General features: G+C 36.1%; 1 protein-coding gene across 6 annotated transcripts in view; it reads left to right on the forward strand.

The window, feature by feature from the left end:
- The window catches only part of GAS2L3 (growth arrest specific 2 like 3), a 35,547-nt gene extending 16,359 nt beyond the window's left edge, over positions 1–19,188 (forward strand). For 4 of the 6 annotated variants that reach the window (XM_043441054.1, XM_043441055.1, XM_043441057.1 and 1 more), the window contains exons 3-9: positions 3,464–3,632; positions 5,000–5,115; positions 9,423–9,564; positions 10,373–10,436; positions 11,097–11,235; positions 13,533–13,640; positions 15,205–19,188. In XM_043441054.1, coding sequence (XP_043296989.1) covers positions 3,464–3,632; positions 5,000–5,115; positions 9,423–9,564; positions 10,373–10,436; positions 11,097–11,235; positions 13,533–13,640; positions 15,205–16,521 — 2,055 coding nt within the window. In that variant the 3' untranslated portion in view covers positions 16,522–19,188. Of the gene's footprint in view, positions 1–3,463; positions 3,633–4,999; positions 5,116–9,422; positions 9,565–10,372; positions 10,437–11,096; positions 11,236–13,532; positions 13,641–15,197 lie in introns of all 6 variants that reach the window. The other 2 variants (XM_043441059.1, XM_043441058.1) reach the window with 2 other exon arrangements.
- Positions 19,189–19,562: the final 374 nt, after the last annotated feature.

A 19,562-nucleotide genomic window follows, 5' to 3' on the forward strand; every position in this document is an offset into this window, starting at 1 on the left:
CTTTCTCAGCTCGTCCCACCCTCACCTCCCCTGGCTGTGTCCGCAAGTCCGTTCTCTACTAGGTTCATCAGTACTGTCTGTTTTTCCTAGATTCCATGTATATGCATTGATATATGATACTTGTTTTTCTCTGACTTACTTCGTCTGTGTAAGAGGCTCTAGGTTTACCCACCTCACTGACTGACTCAACTAACTCAAATTCATTCCCTTTTATCATCCCAGGTTTTTATAGTTTTCTGTTTGCAATAATAGGAATATCCAAGTACTTTTCTCCCTAATATGGCAAGAAATTTAGAATTGTTAGTTTTAACTTCTCCATTTTCGCACACAATTGTTTTGAGACCACCTTCCTAGCTAATACACATTTTTCCTTGACAAACATTCACATCTTCTCTGACTTTTGTCAGCTCAGTTAAACGACAAATAACATTGTATTGACTATAAAATACCATTGATTGTAAGATGCATCTTGATTTTGATGGTGCAAAAAGTCGTTTGCTAGTATCTATTCCTCAATTTTTCAGCTAATATTTTTGGTTGCATATCATGTGCTAGGTCTTATACTGAGTCCTGAGATTATAAACAGAAACAAGATGTGCTTATGAAGGGAAGATTTAGATATTAAATTGCTGCTATACTCCCTTTGAAATAATTCTAAGAGAATTTGGGGAAATAAACAAAATCTTTTTCCTAAAACTTTATAGGATCCTCATGTATTTAAGACTTCATTCTCCAGTCTCTATCCTCAGTTCCTGAACCACTGCCACTCAAATAATTTTGTTTCTCTTTGTCTTTGGGTACTTTTAAGTTTTGCTACTCCTGCTTGCCTCTGGTGGTATATATTCCTTGTCTTTCTTTGCTTTGGGATTTTTAAAAAATGTGTTTATTTCTTACCACAGGAGATTGGAATGTGCTCTTTATTTTCTTTTTTTTTTGCATTGTATGCATGTCTTTTTATTTTTATTTTTTTAATTTTTTAAAATTTTTTAATGTTTTTTTTATTTTTTATTTTTTCCATTTATTTTTATTAGTTGGAAGCTAATTACTTTACAATATTGTAGTGGTTTTTGCCATACATTGACATGAATCAGCCATGGATTTACATGTGTCCCCCATCCCGATGGGGCTCTTTATTTTCCTCCAAGTTTGTCTGGACTAACAATGGTGTTGATATGGCTTTTAATTTGATAGTTAAGACTTGCCTCAAATAAACTTCAGTGAGTTTAATATATTTTAGGGAGGAAATTATCTGCTTTTAAAAATCAAGAAAGAATTAGATTCACTTGATATTAACTATATTTATGCCTCTTTTTAAGAAAACTTAAAAAATTTTTCACTTAAAAGCAATCACAAACCTACAACTAATTGTTAAGTGTAGAACAGAAGTATTTGTTTGCTGAACCATTTGAAAACAGGTTGCAGATCTGGTGCCCCCTTACTTCCAGACTTCAGTCGTGTACTGCTCACGTGCAAGGACTTGCTGCTCTGAAACCACCATAAGCCATCAGTCAGGATATTGATGTCGGTGCAGTACTGCCGCCTGATACTCAGACCACTGTCAAATATTGCCAGTTGCCCCAACAGTGTCCAGTTCAGAACCACATGTTGCGTTTAGTTGTCGTGTCCCTTATTCTCTATCAGTCCAGAGCAGTATCTCAGTCTTTGCTTTCTTTAATGACCTTGACACTTTTGAATATTATAAACCAATTGTTTTGTGGAATGTCCCTCAATTTAGATTTACCTGATATTCTCATGATTAGATTGAGGTTATGCATCTTGGCAGGAATATCAGAGGGATGCTGTTTCATCTCACTACATCCCATTAAGTGGCATATGACTTTGATTTGTCCCATTATTGATCATATTCACTTGTGCCACTCAGTTAAGTTGCTGTCTGATAAGTTTCTCAACTGTGAAATTACTCTTTCTTTCTTTGTAATAAGTATTTCTGTGGAAGTACTTTGAAACTGTATGAAAAATCTCATCCCTCATCAGAATTCCCATTTATTCATTTATTTGTATCTGCATGAACTCAGAGTTGTCCATTTTATTCAGTGGGTTATAATTCCCTTACATCATTATTTTGATGCTCAAATTGTTAATTTAGCCAGCAGAAGTCCCTTTAAGTTGACTTCTGGGTCCTTTTGCATGTCTCCATCATTCTTTAAGTACTTCTTTGCTTTCTGGTAAAAATACTCCATTCCTATACCATAGAGTTCATTCTAACTTTCTCTCAGTCCATAGTTACACCTCTCTTCTTTGGCAGGAAGAAACCTGGCTCCAACTTGTTAAATCCTCATGTCTCCCACTGTTACTGGCAGCTCTCCCTAAGTTGATGTCCTTCTCAGCTCAGTTGGGTTCTGCCGCCCTCACTGGACGTTCCCCCGTTGTCCCCAGTGGACACCCTCCTTACCTTGCCTCGGGTCTGACACTGTGCCTGGGGCTGTACCCCTGTGTGGTAGATGCCTGTCACCTCACTCAAACTCTGCTCCTCTGTTTCTCTCCTCCTGTGAGAACCCCTTCACCACTTGGGCTCTGATACCCTTTCCTCAGTTGAAATTTAGCACAGTCTTTTTTCTCTCAATAATTCTATGTTAAAAGTACATCTAATTGTATTTCAAAATTTGCAAGTGTTGGTTTGATAGCATGTTTATGTCAGTTTATATTTTAAACCAGGGGTTGACCAGTTAGTAAATATTTTTGACTTTATGAGTTGGTAGGCAAAACTGAAGCTATTATATAGGTGCTTATATAACTACCATTTTAAAATGTGAAAATCATTTTTTTGCTTGTGGGCCTTGCAATAGCAGGTGATGGACCAGATTATATAGGTTTTTTAGATAACACTGTTGTTAGGATTTAAAGTTTATAAAATGCCATCTGTGCATTCATTCCTTTATTTGTCCATTATTCAACAAATATTGTTAGGCCCAGTGCTACATTCTACAAGTGCGCTAGTCACTCAGTCATGTCCAATTCTTTACGACCCCATGGACTGTAGCCTGCCAGCTTCCTTTGTCCAAAGAATTCTCCAGGCAAGACTACTGGAGTGGGTAGCCCTTCCCTTCTCCAGGGGATCTTCCCAACCCAGGGATCAAACTCAGGTCTTCTACATTCTACAAAGATGTATTATTAACTCATTTTACAACCAAGATGCTGAGACTCTGGTCAAGTAACTTGTTAAACTTTCTGAGCTAACAAGTGAAAGAAAAATAATTATGTGTTGACTTTTATCCCCTTGATTTGACAGTAGAATCCTTTAGTTAGAGATTCACTTAGAATTAAATATGGAAAGTAAGGCAAGAATCTAGACTAGTCATTTGCTTCTAGTGTGTTAGCTCTCTGTGAGCTGCTGCAGCCCTGTATGCATGTGTGTTAAATATGGTCTACGATGCACTGTTTAAATAAACGCTGGAATCCTGACTTTTAACAAGTTGCGCCTGTTGGTTGATGTTTTCTCTAGGTGTGGTTTGGAGAAGACCTGCCTCTGAGTCCTCGGAGTCCTCTGACCCCCAGACATGGGCCAGGTTTGGCTGATGTTTGTCAGTATGATGAGTGGATAGCCGTGAGGCATGAGGCCACCCTGTTGCCCATGCAAGAAGACCTGTCCATCTGGTTGTCTGGTTTATTAGGTAAGGCTGGCAAAGATACTCAGAATTGTACTCTCTTACCCAGAAAATGTTTATTGAGAATCTTACTCTTTGTCAAGGAGTCATTGTTCCAGAAGTTGGGGATCCTCTAGTGAAGGAAACATTTGATGTCCTTATTTTCACCAAACTTGCATTCTATCTTACAGAACATATTCAGGTTCACTCTGACCTCCAGGGCTTGAATAGTAAGCAAATTTGAGACTTAATGGTAGAGGTCAAGTAGTGGTCAAATAGTAAAAGCTGTGAATAATCAATGTTTTCATTGTTAATATTAAAAAAAAATTTAAGTATGTCGGTCTAGTTTGGGAGTCTATATTTGATTGATTTTTTTTTCCCCCTTAAACTTGTGTAAAGTGTGAGATTCTGGGTGGAACCTATGCTGTAATTAAAATGATTTCTGTTTCCCTGGTGGCTCAGCTGGTAAAGAATCCAGCTGCAATGTGGAAGACCTGAGTTTGATCCCTGGGTTGGGAAGATCTCCTGAAGAAGGGAACGGCTACCCACTGCAGTATTCTGGCCTGGAGAATTCCATGGACTGTACCATCCATGGGGTTGCAAAGAGTTGGACACAACTGAGCAACTTTCACTTCACTTCTGTTTCTGAAGCTCTGAGGGGCACAGGCATATGAAACCTAGGAGGAAGTGTTAGGATGGGGAATACATGGCATCTTACTTCTTTACTCAGAGGGTGTGAGTGCTGTGAACTTTCCCCCCAGGATCAGGGGGTGGGGGAAATCTCTTTTAAATAACAGAATTTTGTGTAGCCTTCCAAAGTTTTCATGAAAAGATATACATACATTTCATCTATGGTCTTTCAAGATAATTAAAAACACCGTAAACACTCACTCTAAAGATCTCATATCAGTTTGAAGATTTGGATAATTTTTTTGAAGTTTATTATGTAATAATGCTTCCAAAAAGAAGATTTTAGAGGTGAAAAGTTGGTATTTCCTGAATGCTTGTTACATTGCTCTTTCATTTTTAAATTGCAACAAAGTCCATCTTATAGAGAATCTTTCTTGTGCATACAGCTGTAATGTGCAGTGAATCAAAACTGAATAGTGAATATTGAAATATAAAACACTTCGGTGTTTTTAAATGAAATAAAGTAGATGTCATTTTATTTTTTCTGTGCTTCTATACCACAGATATTTTTGCTTCATTTGACTTTCACTTAATTTGACATTATCTGCTGTTTTAACTGTAATATCTAAGAGTGAATACTTGGGGTCTGATCTAGTGTTTGTCTAGTGTTTCAGCTATAATCTGATTACTTTTAACTAAATTTTAGCCATATTGTTTGAATTTACCATTTCTGGAAGAATCTTAGCTTTGAAATATGTTCTTAGGTATTGAAGTTAAAGCTGAAAGGCTATTGGAAGAACTTGATAATGGAGTGCTGTTATGCCAGCTGATTGATGTTCTTCAAAACATGGTGAAAACATGCAACTCTGAAGAACCTGTGGTAAGAAGATGTTTGACAGTAGTGATTTTGTACTTTGGTACATATTGATTTGTTTATGGACATTTTTTATTTCTACAAGGTTATAAACTTCCACCTCAACTGTATGTAAATCTTGGATAATTTACTTAATCTTTTTGAGCATCTGAAAAAAAATTATCCCTTGTAAAATGGAGATATTAACATTTACCTTATAGAATATAGATTTGAGGAGTCAGCAAAATTAAATGAGATAATATAGAAACAGTGGTTAGCTTCGTGCCTGGTCAATAGTAAATATGTAACAGCTAGCTCTGCCTGAGAATAATAGTCCCTTCCTTATAGGGTTACTGTAAGAGTTTAAATGAAAAAAGAGGTAATGATGGTTCCCTGGCACACAGTTAAGAGCTATCGTCATCATCATCTTTGTATTCCTTATATACTATCTTGGTGGTAAATTCTATAAGCATTGTTTGAATGATTAATACTTTTCTTAGACAGTTTTCCTCCATTGATCATGAGGTTTTGATTTGAGGTAGATAAGGTTTCCTCTCTTTTTATCAAATATGGATATTTTCATTCATGGGATCTGAGGTTTGTGAGTGTGGGTTCTAAGCATAAGCATAGCACTGGTAGAAATATAAAGTAGTACCATTTTTCTGGGAGAAAATAGGTAATATATATCACATTGAAAATAAAGCATATTGTTTGATATGTAAGATAATTCTAATTCCAGAAATTTATTCTAAAAAAATAACCGCAAATTCACAAGAATTATTGTGCGAAAAAAATTTAAGAACAACCTAAATGCTCATCAGTAAAGAAGTTGTTTAAAATTAATTATGGTACCTAAATAGTGGAATATTATCTGTTCATTAGAAATGACTATTTTATTTACCCTAAAGGATGCCTGCAACCTGTCATTAAGTGCGCATGTGCACTTACACAATCAGCCTACAGAAGAGTGTGTTTGTGTAGCACTATGTAGGGACACATATGCTTGTGTACAGAGATGTCTTACTGAAATGTGGATGAGATTTCAGTTACTACCAACCAACTTTGCATTTGGCAGTGTTGGTTTTTTTTTTTTTTTTCCTACATACAATTAGAAAAACTCAGAAAGCTATTTTAACTCTGGAAGATAATAGCAACAGGAAGGAAATATAAGGAACTGGTAATAGTGGTTATCTCCCGGGAGTAGAAGGAGCTGAGGGGTAGAGGTGGCAGAAAGACATACCCTGCTCTGGCTGTTGCATCTTAAAAATCACATACACGAATTTCTTATTTTAAGTAAAAATTCAAGACAAAACTGAAAACTGCTCAGCCTAGGCAGGATTATTTGGTCCAGATAGTAAAAATAAAAACATAGGATTCTGTAAAACTTAGATCATCGATTTTCAAAGATCTTGAATTAAGAATGGGCTACTATTTCGTTAGTGAGGTTCTCCTCAAGAAACTCAGAACCATATTTGTAAATCTGCAAATAAGGAAGTAAGCAAAAAGTTGTCTGTCTGTAAACCTTTAACAGCAATAATTTTGTATTTGTATTTATGTTTGGAGAGATGTACTATAAAGATGTGCTTTGGAATTCTCATGTCATTCTTAAAACCTTTTAGAACTAATACCCCAAAAGCTATCCTTTTCATTATAGGAGACTGGAATGCAAAAGTAGGAAGTCAAGAAACACCTGGAGTAACAGGCAAATTTGGCCTTGGAACACAGAATGAAGCAGGGCAAAGGCTCATAAAGTTTGCCAAGAGAATGCACTCACTGGTCATAGCAAACACCCTCTTCCAAAAACACAAGGGAAGACTCTACACATGGACATCACCAGATGGTCAACACCGAAATCAGACTGATTATATTCTTTGCAGCCAGAGATGGAGAAGCTCTATACAGTCAGCAAAAGCAAGACCGGGAGCTGACTGTGCTTCAGATCATGAACTCCTTATTGCCAAATTCAAACTTAAATTGAAGAAAGTAGGGAAAACCACTAGATCATTAAAGTATGACCTGAATTAAATCCCTTACGATTATACAGTGGAAGTGACAAATAGATTCAGGGGATTAGATCTGATAGGTAGAGTGCCTGAAGAACTATGGACAGAGGTTCATAACATTGTTCAAGAGGCAGTGATCAAGACCATCCCCAAGAAAAAGAAATGCAGAAAGGCAAAATGGTTGTCTAAGGAGGCCTTACAAACAGCTATGAGAAGAAGAGAAGTGAAAAGCAAAGGAGCAAAGGAAAGATATATCCATTTGAATGCAGAGTTCCAAAAAATAGCAAAGAGAGATAAGAAAGCCTTCCTCAGTGATCAGTGCAAAGAAATAGAGGAAAACAACAGAATGGGAAAGACTAGAGATCCCTTCAAGAAAATTAGAGATCCCAAGGGAACTTTTCATGCAAAGATGCGTTCGATAAAGGACAGAAATGGTACGGACCTAACAGAAGCAGAAGATATTAAGAAGAGGTAGCAAGAATATACAGAAGAACTATACAAAAGAGATCTTCATGACCTAGATAATCACCATGGGTGATCACTCACCTAGAGCCAGACATCCTGGAATGTGAAGTCAAGTAGGCCTTAGGAAGCATCACAACAAACAAAGCTAGTGGAGGTGATGGAATTCCAGTCGAGCTATTTCAAATCCTAAATGATGACGCTGTGAAAGTGCTGCATTCAATATGCCAGCAAATTTGGAAAACTCAGCAGTGGCCACAGGACAGAAAAGTTCAGCTTTTCATTCCAATCCCAAAGAAAGGCAATGCCAAAGAATGTTCAAACTATCGCACAATTGCACTCATCTCACAAACTAGCAAAGTAATGCTCAAAATTCTCCAAGCCAGACTCCAACAGTACATGAACCATGAACTTCCAGTTGTTCAAGCTGGATTTAGAAAAGGCATAGTAACCAGAGATCAAATTGCCAACATCCATTGGATCATCGAAAAAGCAAGAGGATTCCAGAAAAACATCTACTTTTGGTTTATTGACTATGCCAATGCTGTTGACTGTGTGGATCACAACAAACTGTGGAAAATTCTGAAAGAGATGGGAATACCAGACCACCTGACCTGCCTCCTGAGAAATCTGTATGGAGGCCAGGAAGCAACAGTTAGAACTGGACATGGAACAACGGACTGGTTCCAAATAGAGAAGGGAGTACATCTAGGCTGTATATTGTCACCCTGCTTATTTAACTTATATGCAGAGTACGTCATGAGAAACGCTGGACTGGATGAAGCACAGGCTGGAATCAAGATTGCTGGGAGAAATATCAATAACCTCAGATACGCAGATGATACCACCCTCATGGCAGAGAGTGAAGAGGAACTAAAGAGCCTCTTGATGCAAGTGAAAGAGGAGAGTGAAAAAGTTGGCTTAAAGCTCAACATTCAGAAAACTAAGATCATGGCTTCTGGTCCCATCACTTCATGGCAAATAGATGGGGAAACAGTGGAAACAGTATCAGACTTTATTTTTTGGGGCTCCAAAATCACTGTAGATGGTGACTGCAGTCATGAAATTAAAAAGCAGAGACATTACTTTATCAACAAAGGTCCATTTAGTCAAAGCTATGGTTTTTCCAGTAGTCATGTATGGATGTGAGAGTTGGACTATACAGAAAGCTGAGTGCTGAAGAATTGATGCTTTTGAATTGTGGTGTTGGAGAAGACTCTTGAGAGTCCCTTGGACTGCAAGGAGATCCAGCCAGTCCATCCTAAAGGAAATCAGTCCTGAGTGTTCATTGGAAGGACTGATGCTGAAGCTGAAACTCCAGTACTTTGGCCACCTGATGTGAAGAACTGACTCACTGGAAAAGACCCTGATGCTGGGAAAGATTGAAGGTGGGAGGAGAAGGGGGAGACAGAGGATGAGATGGTTGGTTGGCATCACCAACTCAGTGGAGATGAGTTTGAGTAAACTCCAGGATTTGGTGATGGACAGGGTGCCTGGCATGCTACAGTTCATGGGGCTGCAACGAGTCAGACATGACTGAGTGATTGAACTGACTTGAACTGCTAATTTTGACCAGACTGTTTTCCTAGAAATGACTTTCTGGAATATATTGGGTTGGCCAAAAAGTTCGTTTGAGTTTTTCTGTACCATCTTATGGAAAAACCCAAACAAACCTTTTGGCCAACCCAATACTTATTCAAAAAAGCAAAATAATTTTTGAAGATGCATTTCTCCCTGGTGCTGTGTAATCTTTAGCTATCTTCAAGGGACTAAACATTTATTAATGCCCACTTTAATGCCATATTAAAATGGATATCTAATGAAAATATTCTTGATACCTGTTTGAAATTATTCTTTTGTCTTTTCCAGAATTTTCCAATGAGAAAAGTGCCCTGTAAGAAAGATGCTGCATCTGGTTCATTCTTTGCTAGAGACAATACCGCGAACTTCCTTCACTGGTGCAGGCACATTGGGGTTGATGAGACTTACCTCTTTGAATCTGAAGGTTTAGGTAAGTGTTGTAGTCGTATTTAATGTTTATTAGGATATTTTTGTATGCCTCACTTCTAGTTTTTCTTTCCAAATAAGAACTCAAATGCCACGTCTCATTTTCCTAGAAAAATTTATGTTCTAAATAGATGTGAAACAATTGGAGAATCAGATTCCAAATCAAATACATGATTAAACATTTCGTTTGTAGTTATAAATTCTATATATCTAGAATGGCTTAGACAGACTTTACTTCCTAAATGAATTGGCTATGGGAAAGTTTTGGACTAATGCTTATTAACTAATTAATGTTTTAATTAAGAATTAGGGGATTCCCTAGTGGTCCAGTGGTTAAGACTCTGAGCTCCCAATGGAGGGAGCATGGGTTCGATCCCTGATTGGGGAACTAAGATCCCACATGCTGTGTGTCCAATAAATAAAATAAAACAATTTTTAAAAAATCAAGAATTATTCAACAAAGTCTAAATTACTGGTAATCTCTCTTTGACCATATAATTACAGAAATAACAGTAGGTCAAATAATGTATACTCATGGTGTTTAGATTTACCTCATAAACAGAAGCTGCCAACTTGGTTATCTAAATGGGTTAATGTTTTTGACAGATCATTTAAAAAAATCATGCTCTACTGGAGAATTATTGATGTATTTTCTCATTTCATTTAATTCAGCAGAAGCATCTGTGCAGTGACCAAACTGAAAGCTATCTAAGTTTTTACTTGACTGTCTGTATATTCCCTCAAAGTATTTATATATGTATAATTGCCTGTTTAATTTGCCCCTTAAAATTTGTGGTCTTATTTTTTCACAGTTTTGCACAAAGATCCAAGACAGGTATATCTTTGTCTTCTTGAAATCGGTCGAATTGTCTCAAGGTATGTATTCCACAATATTTCAGGCTTGCGCAAAGTCATAAAGATGTTTCAGACTACTTTATTTTGTCTAGAATACTATTTTCTATAAATGAAAATAATTTTTAATTGGAATAAAGTAACTTAATTTACTATTTTTTCTTTCTTTTTCTTCCTTTAGTAACTTTGTTCACGTGAGCTGTGTCAACATTTGCTTGTTCATATAGCTTGCCTTTATTTAATATTAAACTATAAAAGTGGGCACTTAGATTTTTAGGTTAAGAGTAGAATAAGAGCATGCAAGGTTTAAGCAGTTCACATTGAGGCAAGTCCTTTGAACACAAAGAGGGTTTGATAAGACAGCCGAGGTGTGGTACTCTCCATACCTCGTTCAATTCTGTCTTCACTCATGAGCTGATTTTCAAAGGTACCTTTAGGATCCCAGATGGAATACTGGGGGCATTCAGTAACCCAAATATATATGCTATGGTGTAAAGGTGATAATCTGAATTTTGGGCAGTCTAAGGGACATTAAAAAGCATTTTCAGATGTTCTGATGAAACAACTGGTAGAAGAGAGTCATACAGACTTTATTTAAAATTAAAAGATAACCTATTGTGATATACATGGAAGTACTTGCCTCAGACTTCACTTGATTGATGAGATCTCATGATTCATTTTCAGATATGGGGTTGAGCCACCAGTATTAGTGAAACTTGAGAAAGAAATTGAACTAGAAGAGACTTTACTTAATACTTCTGGGCCTGAAGATTCCATCAGCATTCCAAAATCGTGTTGTCAGCATGAAGAGCTGCATGAAGCTGTAAGTAACTGTCACGCTGTCTTCCAGCCGTGACGCGCCAGAGTCTCATAGTTTGCCACAAGTGTTCCTCTTTCATTTTTATTGTCATTGAAAAGGGGAAAAGAATGTAGCACGAATGTAAGTGTTTATTGCACTGTTATTTGTAAGGGTGAAAAATTGGAAGCAATATAAATACTCTCAAATTGGACATTGGTTAGGTAAACTAGGATTCATTATCTTTACAGAATAATCATTTTATGTGATCATTATGAAGACCGTAGAGCAATAAGAAAAATGTTTATTTTGTATAAAGTATATATCAGAACTTCATTTAGATTCACCACCTTATTTATATTGTGGGTTAGTTCTAATTTGTACTGCTGAATATAAGTGGTGTTTGGTATTTTGAACAAAGAAAATAAGTGACTTTTAGTCTTGTTATGAAAACTAAAAGAAAGAAAACACATTTCTTGAAACCTGCATGTGCTATATGAATATATTCAATGTCCACCTGTACATATGTGATCTGCCAGATCTTAGGGTCATGTCTAAAATAGGGAGCAATTATTATCTGATTCATTTTTCTGAGTGCTGTGAAGAAGTATAGAACTGTAGCTCTGTGTACCTCAAACTTTAATGGATAGAAAATAATGACTGAAATAATTACCCCCTTTCAAATTACTTTTTTACCTGATTTATAAATGGTTTAAATAATTATAAATTCTTTCCCCAAATTCAGATTATTTATAGCCATCCTTTGAATGTGGTATGTATGTGTGTGTATGAATGTGTGTACATATATATGCACATATACCCAGGCTATGAACAAGATAAACTTGATTGAATGGCATATGAAAATCAGTTCTGTTTATAATCATGCTATTTTGTTAAATGAATGATGTTGTGAGATAAATCCAAACACTTCTGATTGGGCCCCAGATGAATCCATAAGTGTCGTCTTGAGTAGATAATTAAGACAGTCATAAATTTCTGTTGCTGCTCAGCTACACTGAGTATATCTGAAGAGACTTTCTTTAATATCATGTCTGTATTCAGTTAACTGAATTTGTATAGATATACTCTGTATGACAAGTAGTTGAGAAAAATAAACATGGTCTTGATTTTTCAAAAGTGTCATTTTAGGAGAACAAAATATTTTCCACAGTGGCTGATATGTGACTTTTTTTCAAGTCATACATATCTCAGGAAATATTTTCATTGGGTCAATTCATTTTAATTTCCATGTTTTGAATATAGAATTCCTAAATTTTTATTTTTATTTCAGTTTTTACCATTTTTAAGATATTTACTATAGTTAAAAATTCTGTAAACCCCTTATGGAGTAGAGGTAATTTAACCCTCATCTCCATATCAGACTATTTGAAACAAAGCAAGTATTTTTAGAAAAATGTCTCTTGAGTTGAAATTTTTAGAATTTACCCTATCTTAGGTGAATAGGTATAAATATGTCTATGCCTATTTTAACAGTAACTTTGGAACATATCTGAATATTCCCCCATAGTATTACTGTAGCATAGCATTAGGGGACAAGTGAAAATTCTAGGTTAAACTTCATCTGACGTAATTTTTAATTCTTTATTCTGTTGGCTTTCTTGGCTTTAAATTTTGTTGTTGTTTAGTCACTAACTGAGTCTGGCTCTTTGCGACCCCATGGACTGCAGCCCACAGTCTCCTCTGTCCATGGGATTTCCCAGCAGGAATACTGAAGTGGGTTGCCATTTGCTTCTCCCTGACCTGACATATATTAATTCAGGTCTTAAAACAATTCAAGCTTAGTAATGAACTCATACATTTCTTATGATCTAATGAATGTGTTTTGAATTGACTTCACTGTGTGCACATTCAGACCTTTTCTGGTGATCGGTGAGTACACGATGAGTCTGACTGCACTTGGGCAGAGAGTGAGAGAGAGACTCAATACTTCATCACTGCTAACTTTTATTAGATTAGTGAATGTCTAAGTCTCAGGTGGTAAAGGTGCCTGCAATGCGGGAGACCCAGGTTCGATCCCTGGGTTGGGAAGATCCCCTGGAGAAGGAAATGGCAACCCACTCCAGTATTCATGCCTGGAGAATTCCATGGACAGAAGAGTCTGGAAGGCCACAGTCCATGGGGTAGCAAAGAGTCAGACATGACTGAGCTACTAACACACTCAGAAGATTAGAAATAATAGTTGAACTGTCTTTAAATTTTTATCTTTGAGTTTGATTTTTCCCAGCTATCAAATAACCTTGCATTTTAATGTTAAAGTAGTTTTGGCATAAGTCCTAAATCTTTTTATTTATTTTTAATCTTAGGTTAAACACATTGCTGAAGACCCTCCGTGTAGTTGTTCTCATCGGTTTTCTATTGAGTACTTATCTGAAGGACGATATCGACTAGGAGATAAAATACTTTTTATAAGAGTAAGTCCACCATTTACATCCTATTACATTCAGATCTTTTTTTAAAATTAAATTTCATTCAAGTATAGTTGATTTACAATGTTGTGTTAGTTTCACAGCCAAGTGAATCAGTTATATGCACACACATATCCACTCTTTTTTTAGATTCTCTTCCCATATAGGACATTATAGAGCATGGAGTAGAGTTCCCTGTGCTATGTGGCAGGTTCTTATTAATCTATTTTTATATATAGTCACCTATATATATATAGTCACCTATATATAGTCACCAATATCCCAGTTTATACCCCCACCCCTCCCCAGGTTCAGATCTTGTTTTGAGCAACTAACTATAGGGATAGCTAAGACTATTTAGACTTTGGATATAATTGGGGGGAAAAATATCTTTGAACACCTCAGGTAACTTATTTCACTTCCAGACTTCCTAAGAAGGAATAGTTTTCTATCATAAGAAGAAAGAAGCAAAATCAGAACATCTAATAAGATTAAATGTCAGTAAGAAGAAAAATAAATAGAAATATTGTAGTTGATAATAACATAAGACTTTGAGTTTTAAGTATGAAGCTTTTTTTTTTTGCTGACACAGCGTCTAGACTAATATTCTAATACACATGCTCGTTTTCTTCCTTTATCCTTTCTGTAATCTGTTATTGATTAATTGTCCCTGTTGCTTATAAGGAGATTCAAGTTTTACCTGCTCAGCATTCTGTCCATTTCTGATACAAGAGCTGTTTTATTCCCAAGTTAGGAATGTAATATAAAAGTATGTAAAAAAATCCAATTTCACTATCCACATTTTCTTTGATTTCATATATTATCATTAGATCCCCATACCCTACTCAACTCACCCAGAAACGGGTACATGCACTTTCTGTCTTTCAATTAACTTTCTTTTCTTAAGCAGTATGATACAGTGACAGTGTACAGAGCGTGGGATTTGGAGTTAAAATTTGTAGAGCAGTCTCATACAACTGTGCCGATTTGCCTGTTGAATGAACAGGGTAGGGGCCTGAGGTCCAGTTTAGGCTGCCCTGGCAGACCCAGGATGTACCGTTTCTGCATGAAGGCACCATTTGGGACCTGGTAAATGTGAGTTCAGGCCAAGTTGGTGATTTGGGACAGTTTCCTTAGTCTCTCAGAGCCATTAGTTCCTCATCTGCAGAGAAGAACTAGAAATAGATTATATCAAAGTTTTGGAAAGATTAAATTGATATTATTAATGTGAATGTAATTTATTAAATTCTAAGGTATAAAATTTGGTCATTTTTATTGTTCTACTGAGCAGTGTTCTCCTTGTAGTTTTGCACTCAGTAATTTGGATTTTTAGGATGTAAGCTGTGTGTAAATATCTTCCTTACAAACTGGAAGACTCTATTGTTAGTGGCATGATTCAGTATGAATTAAATTTTAATAATACAAGAAAGAGACTGTCAATTTATAGTGAAGCTGTTGGCAAATACACTGTGTTTCATAGTCACAGACACCACAGACTGTGACTGCTAATAAATTATGGCTACACCTTACAGTTTTACAGTTTTATTTTTTGCTTTCTTTTGGGGGAAAGATGCTTCACGGAAAACATGTCATGGTCCGTGTCGGTGGAGGCTGGGATACTCTTCAAGGATTTTTGCTTAAATATGACCCGTGTCGAATATTACAGTTTGCTACGCTAGAACAGAAAATTCTAGCATTTCAAAAAGGAGTTTCCAATGAAAGTGTGCCTGATTCGCCCGCCAGAACACCTCAGCCTCCTGAAATGAATCCTTTGTCAGCAGTTAGCATGTTTCAGAAACAAAACTCAAAACCTGGCACACCAGTTGGTGTCCCAAAGGCCAAAGAGAAGCAAGTCCATCTGCCATCTGCGTTGCCATCATCGTCTTCCCTGAAAGGAGGGAATCTGGCTCCAGGGTCAGTCCGTTCTAAATTGGCAACTTCTCCAGCAGCGTCTTCTCATTTCAAACTCACATCTTCAAAGGGCATAACAAAGAAACCACAGGCTCCTTCTAACAATGCGTCATCTTCACATGCTTCTTTAAATCCAGTGGGTAAAAGCACTTTTTCACCAGCTTTATCAAGAGCAGCACCTTGTGTATCTGAGTCGCTGAGAAAATGTATCTCATCACAGAGTACTCCTAAGACCAAGCGTGTTCCGGCCCAGAAGTCAAGAGATGTGCCTGAGTCTACGCTTCTGCCAAATAAGTGTTCTGGAAAAACTGAACCAAAGCATTTGAAACACAATCATGTACCTTCCAGGGATCACGCAGTCTCTCCCTCAGCTTCACATTTAAATTCATCATCAAAGTGTCCAAAGCCACCTAAGGCACGTCTGCACGTGAGGCCTGACCCTTCCTCCTTCCAGTCCCCTGCAGAAGTGACAACAGCCAGTTCCAAAACTGTCACCAGGAGTCTGGAAACACGGGCTCAGCCCCATGGTAGAGCTCCGCAAGCCCAGAAACCTAAGTCGGCCCTGAATTTAAACCAGCCAGTTTCTGTATCCTCAGTTGCTCCTGCAAAAGCTGCACAGAAATTGAAAGATAAGAATATGGTTTCAGTTGCCAAAAAGCAACCTCAGAATAAAAGCACGCCCCAGAAGACAGGACCCAGCTCCTCCAGGTCCCCGGGCCGTACCCCACTGTCCATCGTGAGTCTTCCCCAGTCTTCTGCCAAAACACAACCTGAACCAAGGTCAGTACAGACTGCCACCGAGAGCCAGTGCTCAGCTACTGGGCCTCCCAAAAGTGGCAAAGCCCCAGCTTCAACCAGGAAGCCACCCTCATCTGGCAAGGAGACGGTCAGTGCAGATAAAAAACCTTCTGCTAAAAAAAAGGAAGACGATGACCATTATTTCGTTATGACGGGAAGTAAGAAACCTAGAAAATAAATATGATGTGTCACTCTAAGAAAACAAGAGAGAAAGAGGGTGAATGTGTTAACTTCTCATCCTCAAAGGTTTCTCCTGTTTGTGTTTATCCAAATAGGTTCAGACATTAGGTATAATAATAAGAAGGGATATAGGCTGGGCCCAGGGGAAGTCTCAGAATTCACATACCTGAATTCACCAGAAGGTAACTGTTTGAGGCAGACAGTGGTCAAATCACCAGGAGGTTCTTATTAGTTATAGACATTTATATCATTTTCCATCCGTGACATTTTTGTTAATGTCTACCCACTAAGGGAATCATAAAGTCAAATAACACTACTAGGACTGTAACCATAGTTGCTATATTTTGAGTATGCATTAAAATATGGCGGTTATTACCTGCCGATAGCCATAGAGGTGCTCTTGTTACGTTATTGCAGTATAGTTTAAAAGCAACGGTTTGGCACTTATCTTGGCACCTAGTTTAGGCTCCTGATCAGGATTGTTGAGAGGAACAATACCGCGTACTGATGGCTGTACTGACTGCTTGCTGTTACACTGGGTGTGGGAGAATGGTTACTACTTAAACACTTTTTAAGCTTTCCAAATCAGAAAGAACTGATTTTTTAACTGACTTATATTAACATCGATAATATTTTGTTACCAGTGTTTTTGGTAAAAAAACAAATTAAGACATAAAAATATAAATTGAAATTTGGAAAAAAAGTTCATGTATTATTTATAAGAACTTATATTTTTAATGGACATTGTGCAATGTGAAAGGGGAAACACCTTAGTAGTTTTAGCACAGTAGAATATTTTTTAATAATGCAATTTTCTATGAGTGCAGATGGCAGTTTTTACATTAAAATAATGTTAACATCGAAATTATATTTTTACAATCTCAAAATTAAGGTGATAGTGAAGAAAAAGTGGTGCTGCATAAAAATTCTATCATGTGATTGTTAATTTTCTTTATAGTAATACCCATTTTAATTAGTTTTCCAGTTACGTTTTCTTCAATCATGTCATGCTGCCTTCAGTTTTCCAATGTCAAACAGTCAGTATGTACCATTTTCTGTTCTGTAGGCAGATTCTCGAAAGAACTTACCCAGATAATATAATGACTACATAGACTCCATCAATCTAACATATTTGTAAATAATATGTTTTTAAAAGATTGTGCCTATTTAAAAATTTATTAATGTACTTTCAGAAGTTTTAGGGATGTGTTTAATAACTTTACAGCATTATCAGTTATTCCATATTGAGGTTTGTGTTTCCCTATTTTAAACTAAAATGTGTTTTCTAAAGAAAAATAATGGTTCACACAAATATGCAAACATAGAATAGCCATCTTAAGCTGACTACTAATGTTTATAGATTATAAAGCATGACACTTTTGTATAAAACTAAGTGATCTTTTGTCTGAGGAATAAAGACAAAAGTTACATGCAAGCTAGTTTTTGAAATAATTGATGCTTCTCGTAAAAGAGATGGTCACCAGAATAGTTTAGTTTCCCTGTCGGTCTGGGCATTGAGGGAGATAATATTTACATCTTTGGAAAGTGAAGTCAGGATTCAAGAAGTACTGGAAGCTTTACAATTCTAGTGATAAGAAACATTTACTGTATCTTTCAAAAAGGAAGAATTTTACCTTCAGGAAGGTGTTTGTTTATTCCTTTGTAAGACCAAACAGTGCTTCTGTATCAGTAACATCAGGAATAAAATTGTCATGTGGCACAAATTCCAAGAACTAGTTTTTATTTTTTTCAGTTGGAAGTTAATTCATAAATAGCCCTATTTTCATCAGGCCACTGATAGTAGGAATTTCTAATTCCTATAATTCTGTTTTAATTTCATACTTTGATGCAGTGAGAATATTCTTGAAATACTCATTTAATCCAATATTCATGGCTAGAAAATTTCTCCAATTATATCCACATTGGATGAATTTTTATTTATAGACAGCTTACTCTTCCAAAATAAAGCTATTTTTTTTTAAAGTAAGCAATGGCTGAAAGATAATTCTTTCAAATGTATTTTGATATGCTCTTAAAAGACCTGGTGTTTCTAATTGTTTTCACAGTTTTAAAAGTACATTGTTGAAGTTGGGAAGAAATTTTCATTTCTTAATAATAGTGCATGATTTTTCAAGTTCCTTTTTGTTTAATATTTAATAAAGTGAATATTAAGCTTAAAGTACTAAAGTACCTGGAAGAAGAAATAAAGTGTACTTCCAAGAAAGAATGGAATGTTTTTCCATTGCTATAATTTGTTGTTGTGAATAACATATCAAATTAACCTTCAGGGGAAGATGAAATGCTGGCTATTTTTGCATTGTTTGAGTCTTACAGTAGGTGTTTAAAACTTAAATCTTCAAAATGTTTTGATAAATTAGATGAGCTGTAACTTTCTTCTTCACACTAAATTTACAATGCTTAAAGGATAAGGGAAATTTTTTGAGAAAAAGATTGCCATAACCTCTGTGATGTATAGCTGATATAAAAATCTACTTTTTTAAAAGCCATCAGTAACAATTGTCAAGATACAGTCTTGTTATCCAGGTTTGCATACAGACTCCATTTGAATCCAAATTTATGTATATTTTCTTGGACTCGCAATGTTTGTATCAGATTTTAACTTAAATATAATTTCTCAAGTATTAAAATTTAATGTATATACCAAGTCCTCAATTTACTTTTTTATGTGTTCTGAGTATATTCTGATCACTTGGTTCATGTGAGAAATTGCATATATGATGCAACTAAGACCCGATGCAGCCAAATGAATAAATAAATATTAAAAAAAAATAATATTGGTGTTGATTTATCTTAAAAGAAGTGTGTATGGTGATGAAGTGATTTAAGAGATTGCAATGATAAAACATTAATATATAATACTTAATTGTCTGCATTCTGCCAGGCACAATATTTATTGCATGGTGTTGGCATGTAGTGTGTTATCTGTTATAATTAACCTCTTGTGGCTAGTCTTTTATGGTTTCATATAACACATTTTATCTATTTTGACCAACTTTCTTAAATTACTTTTGATAAATT

The sequence above is a fragment of the Cervus canadensis genome, chromosome 21 (assembly GCF_019320065.1).
Source record: "Cervus canadensis isolate Bull #8, Minnesota chromosome 21, ASM1932006v1, whole genome shotgun sequence".
NCBI lineage: Eukaryota > Metazoa > Chordata > Mammalia > Artiodactyla > Cervidae > Cervus > Cervus canadensis.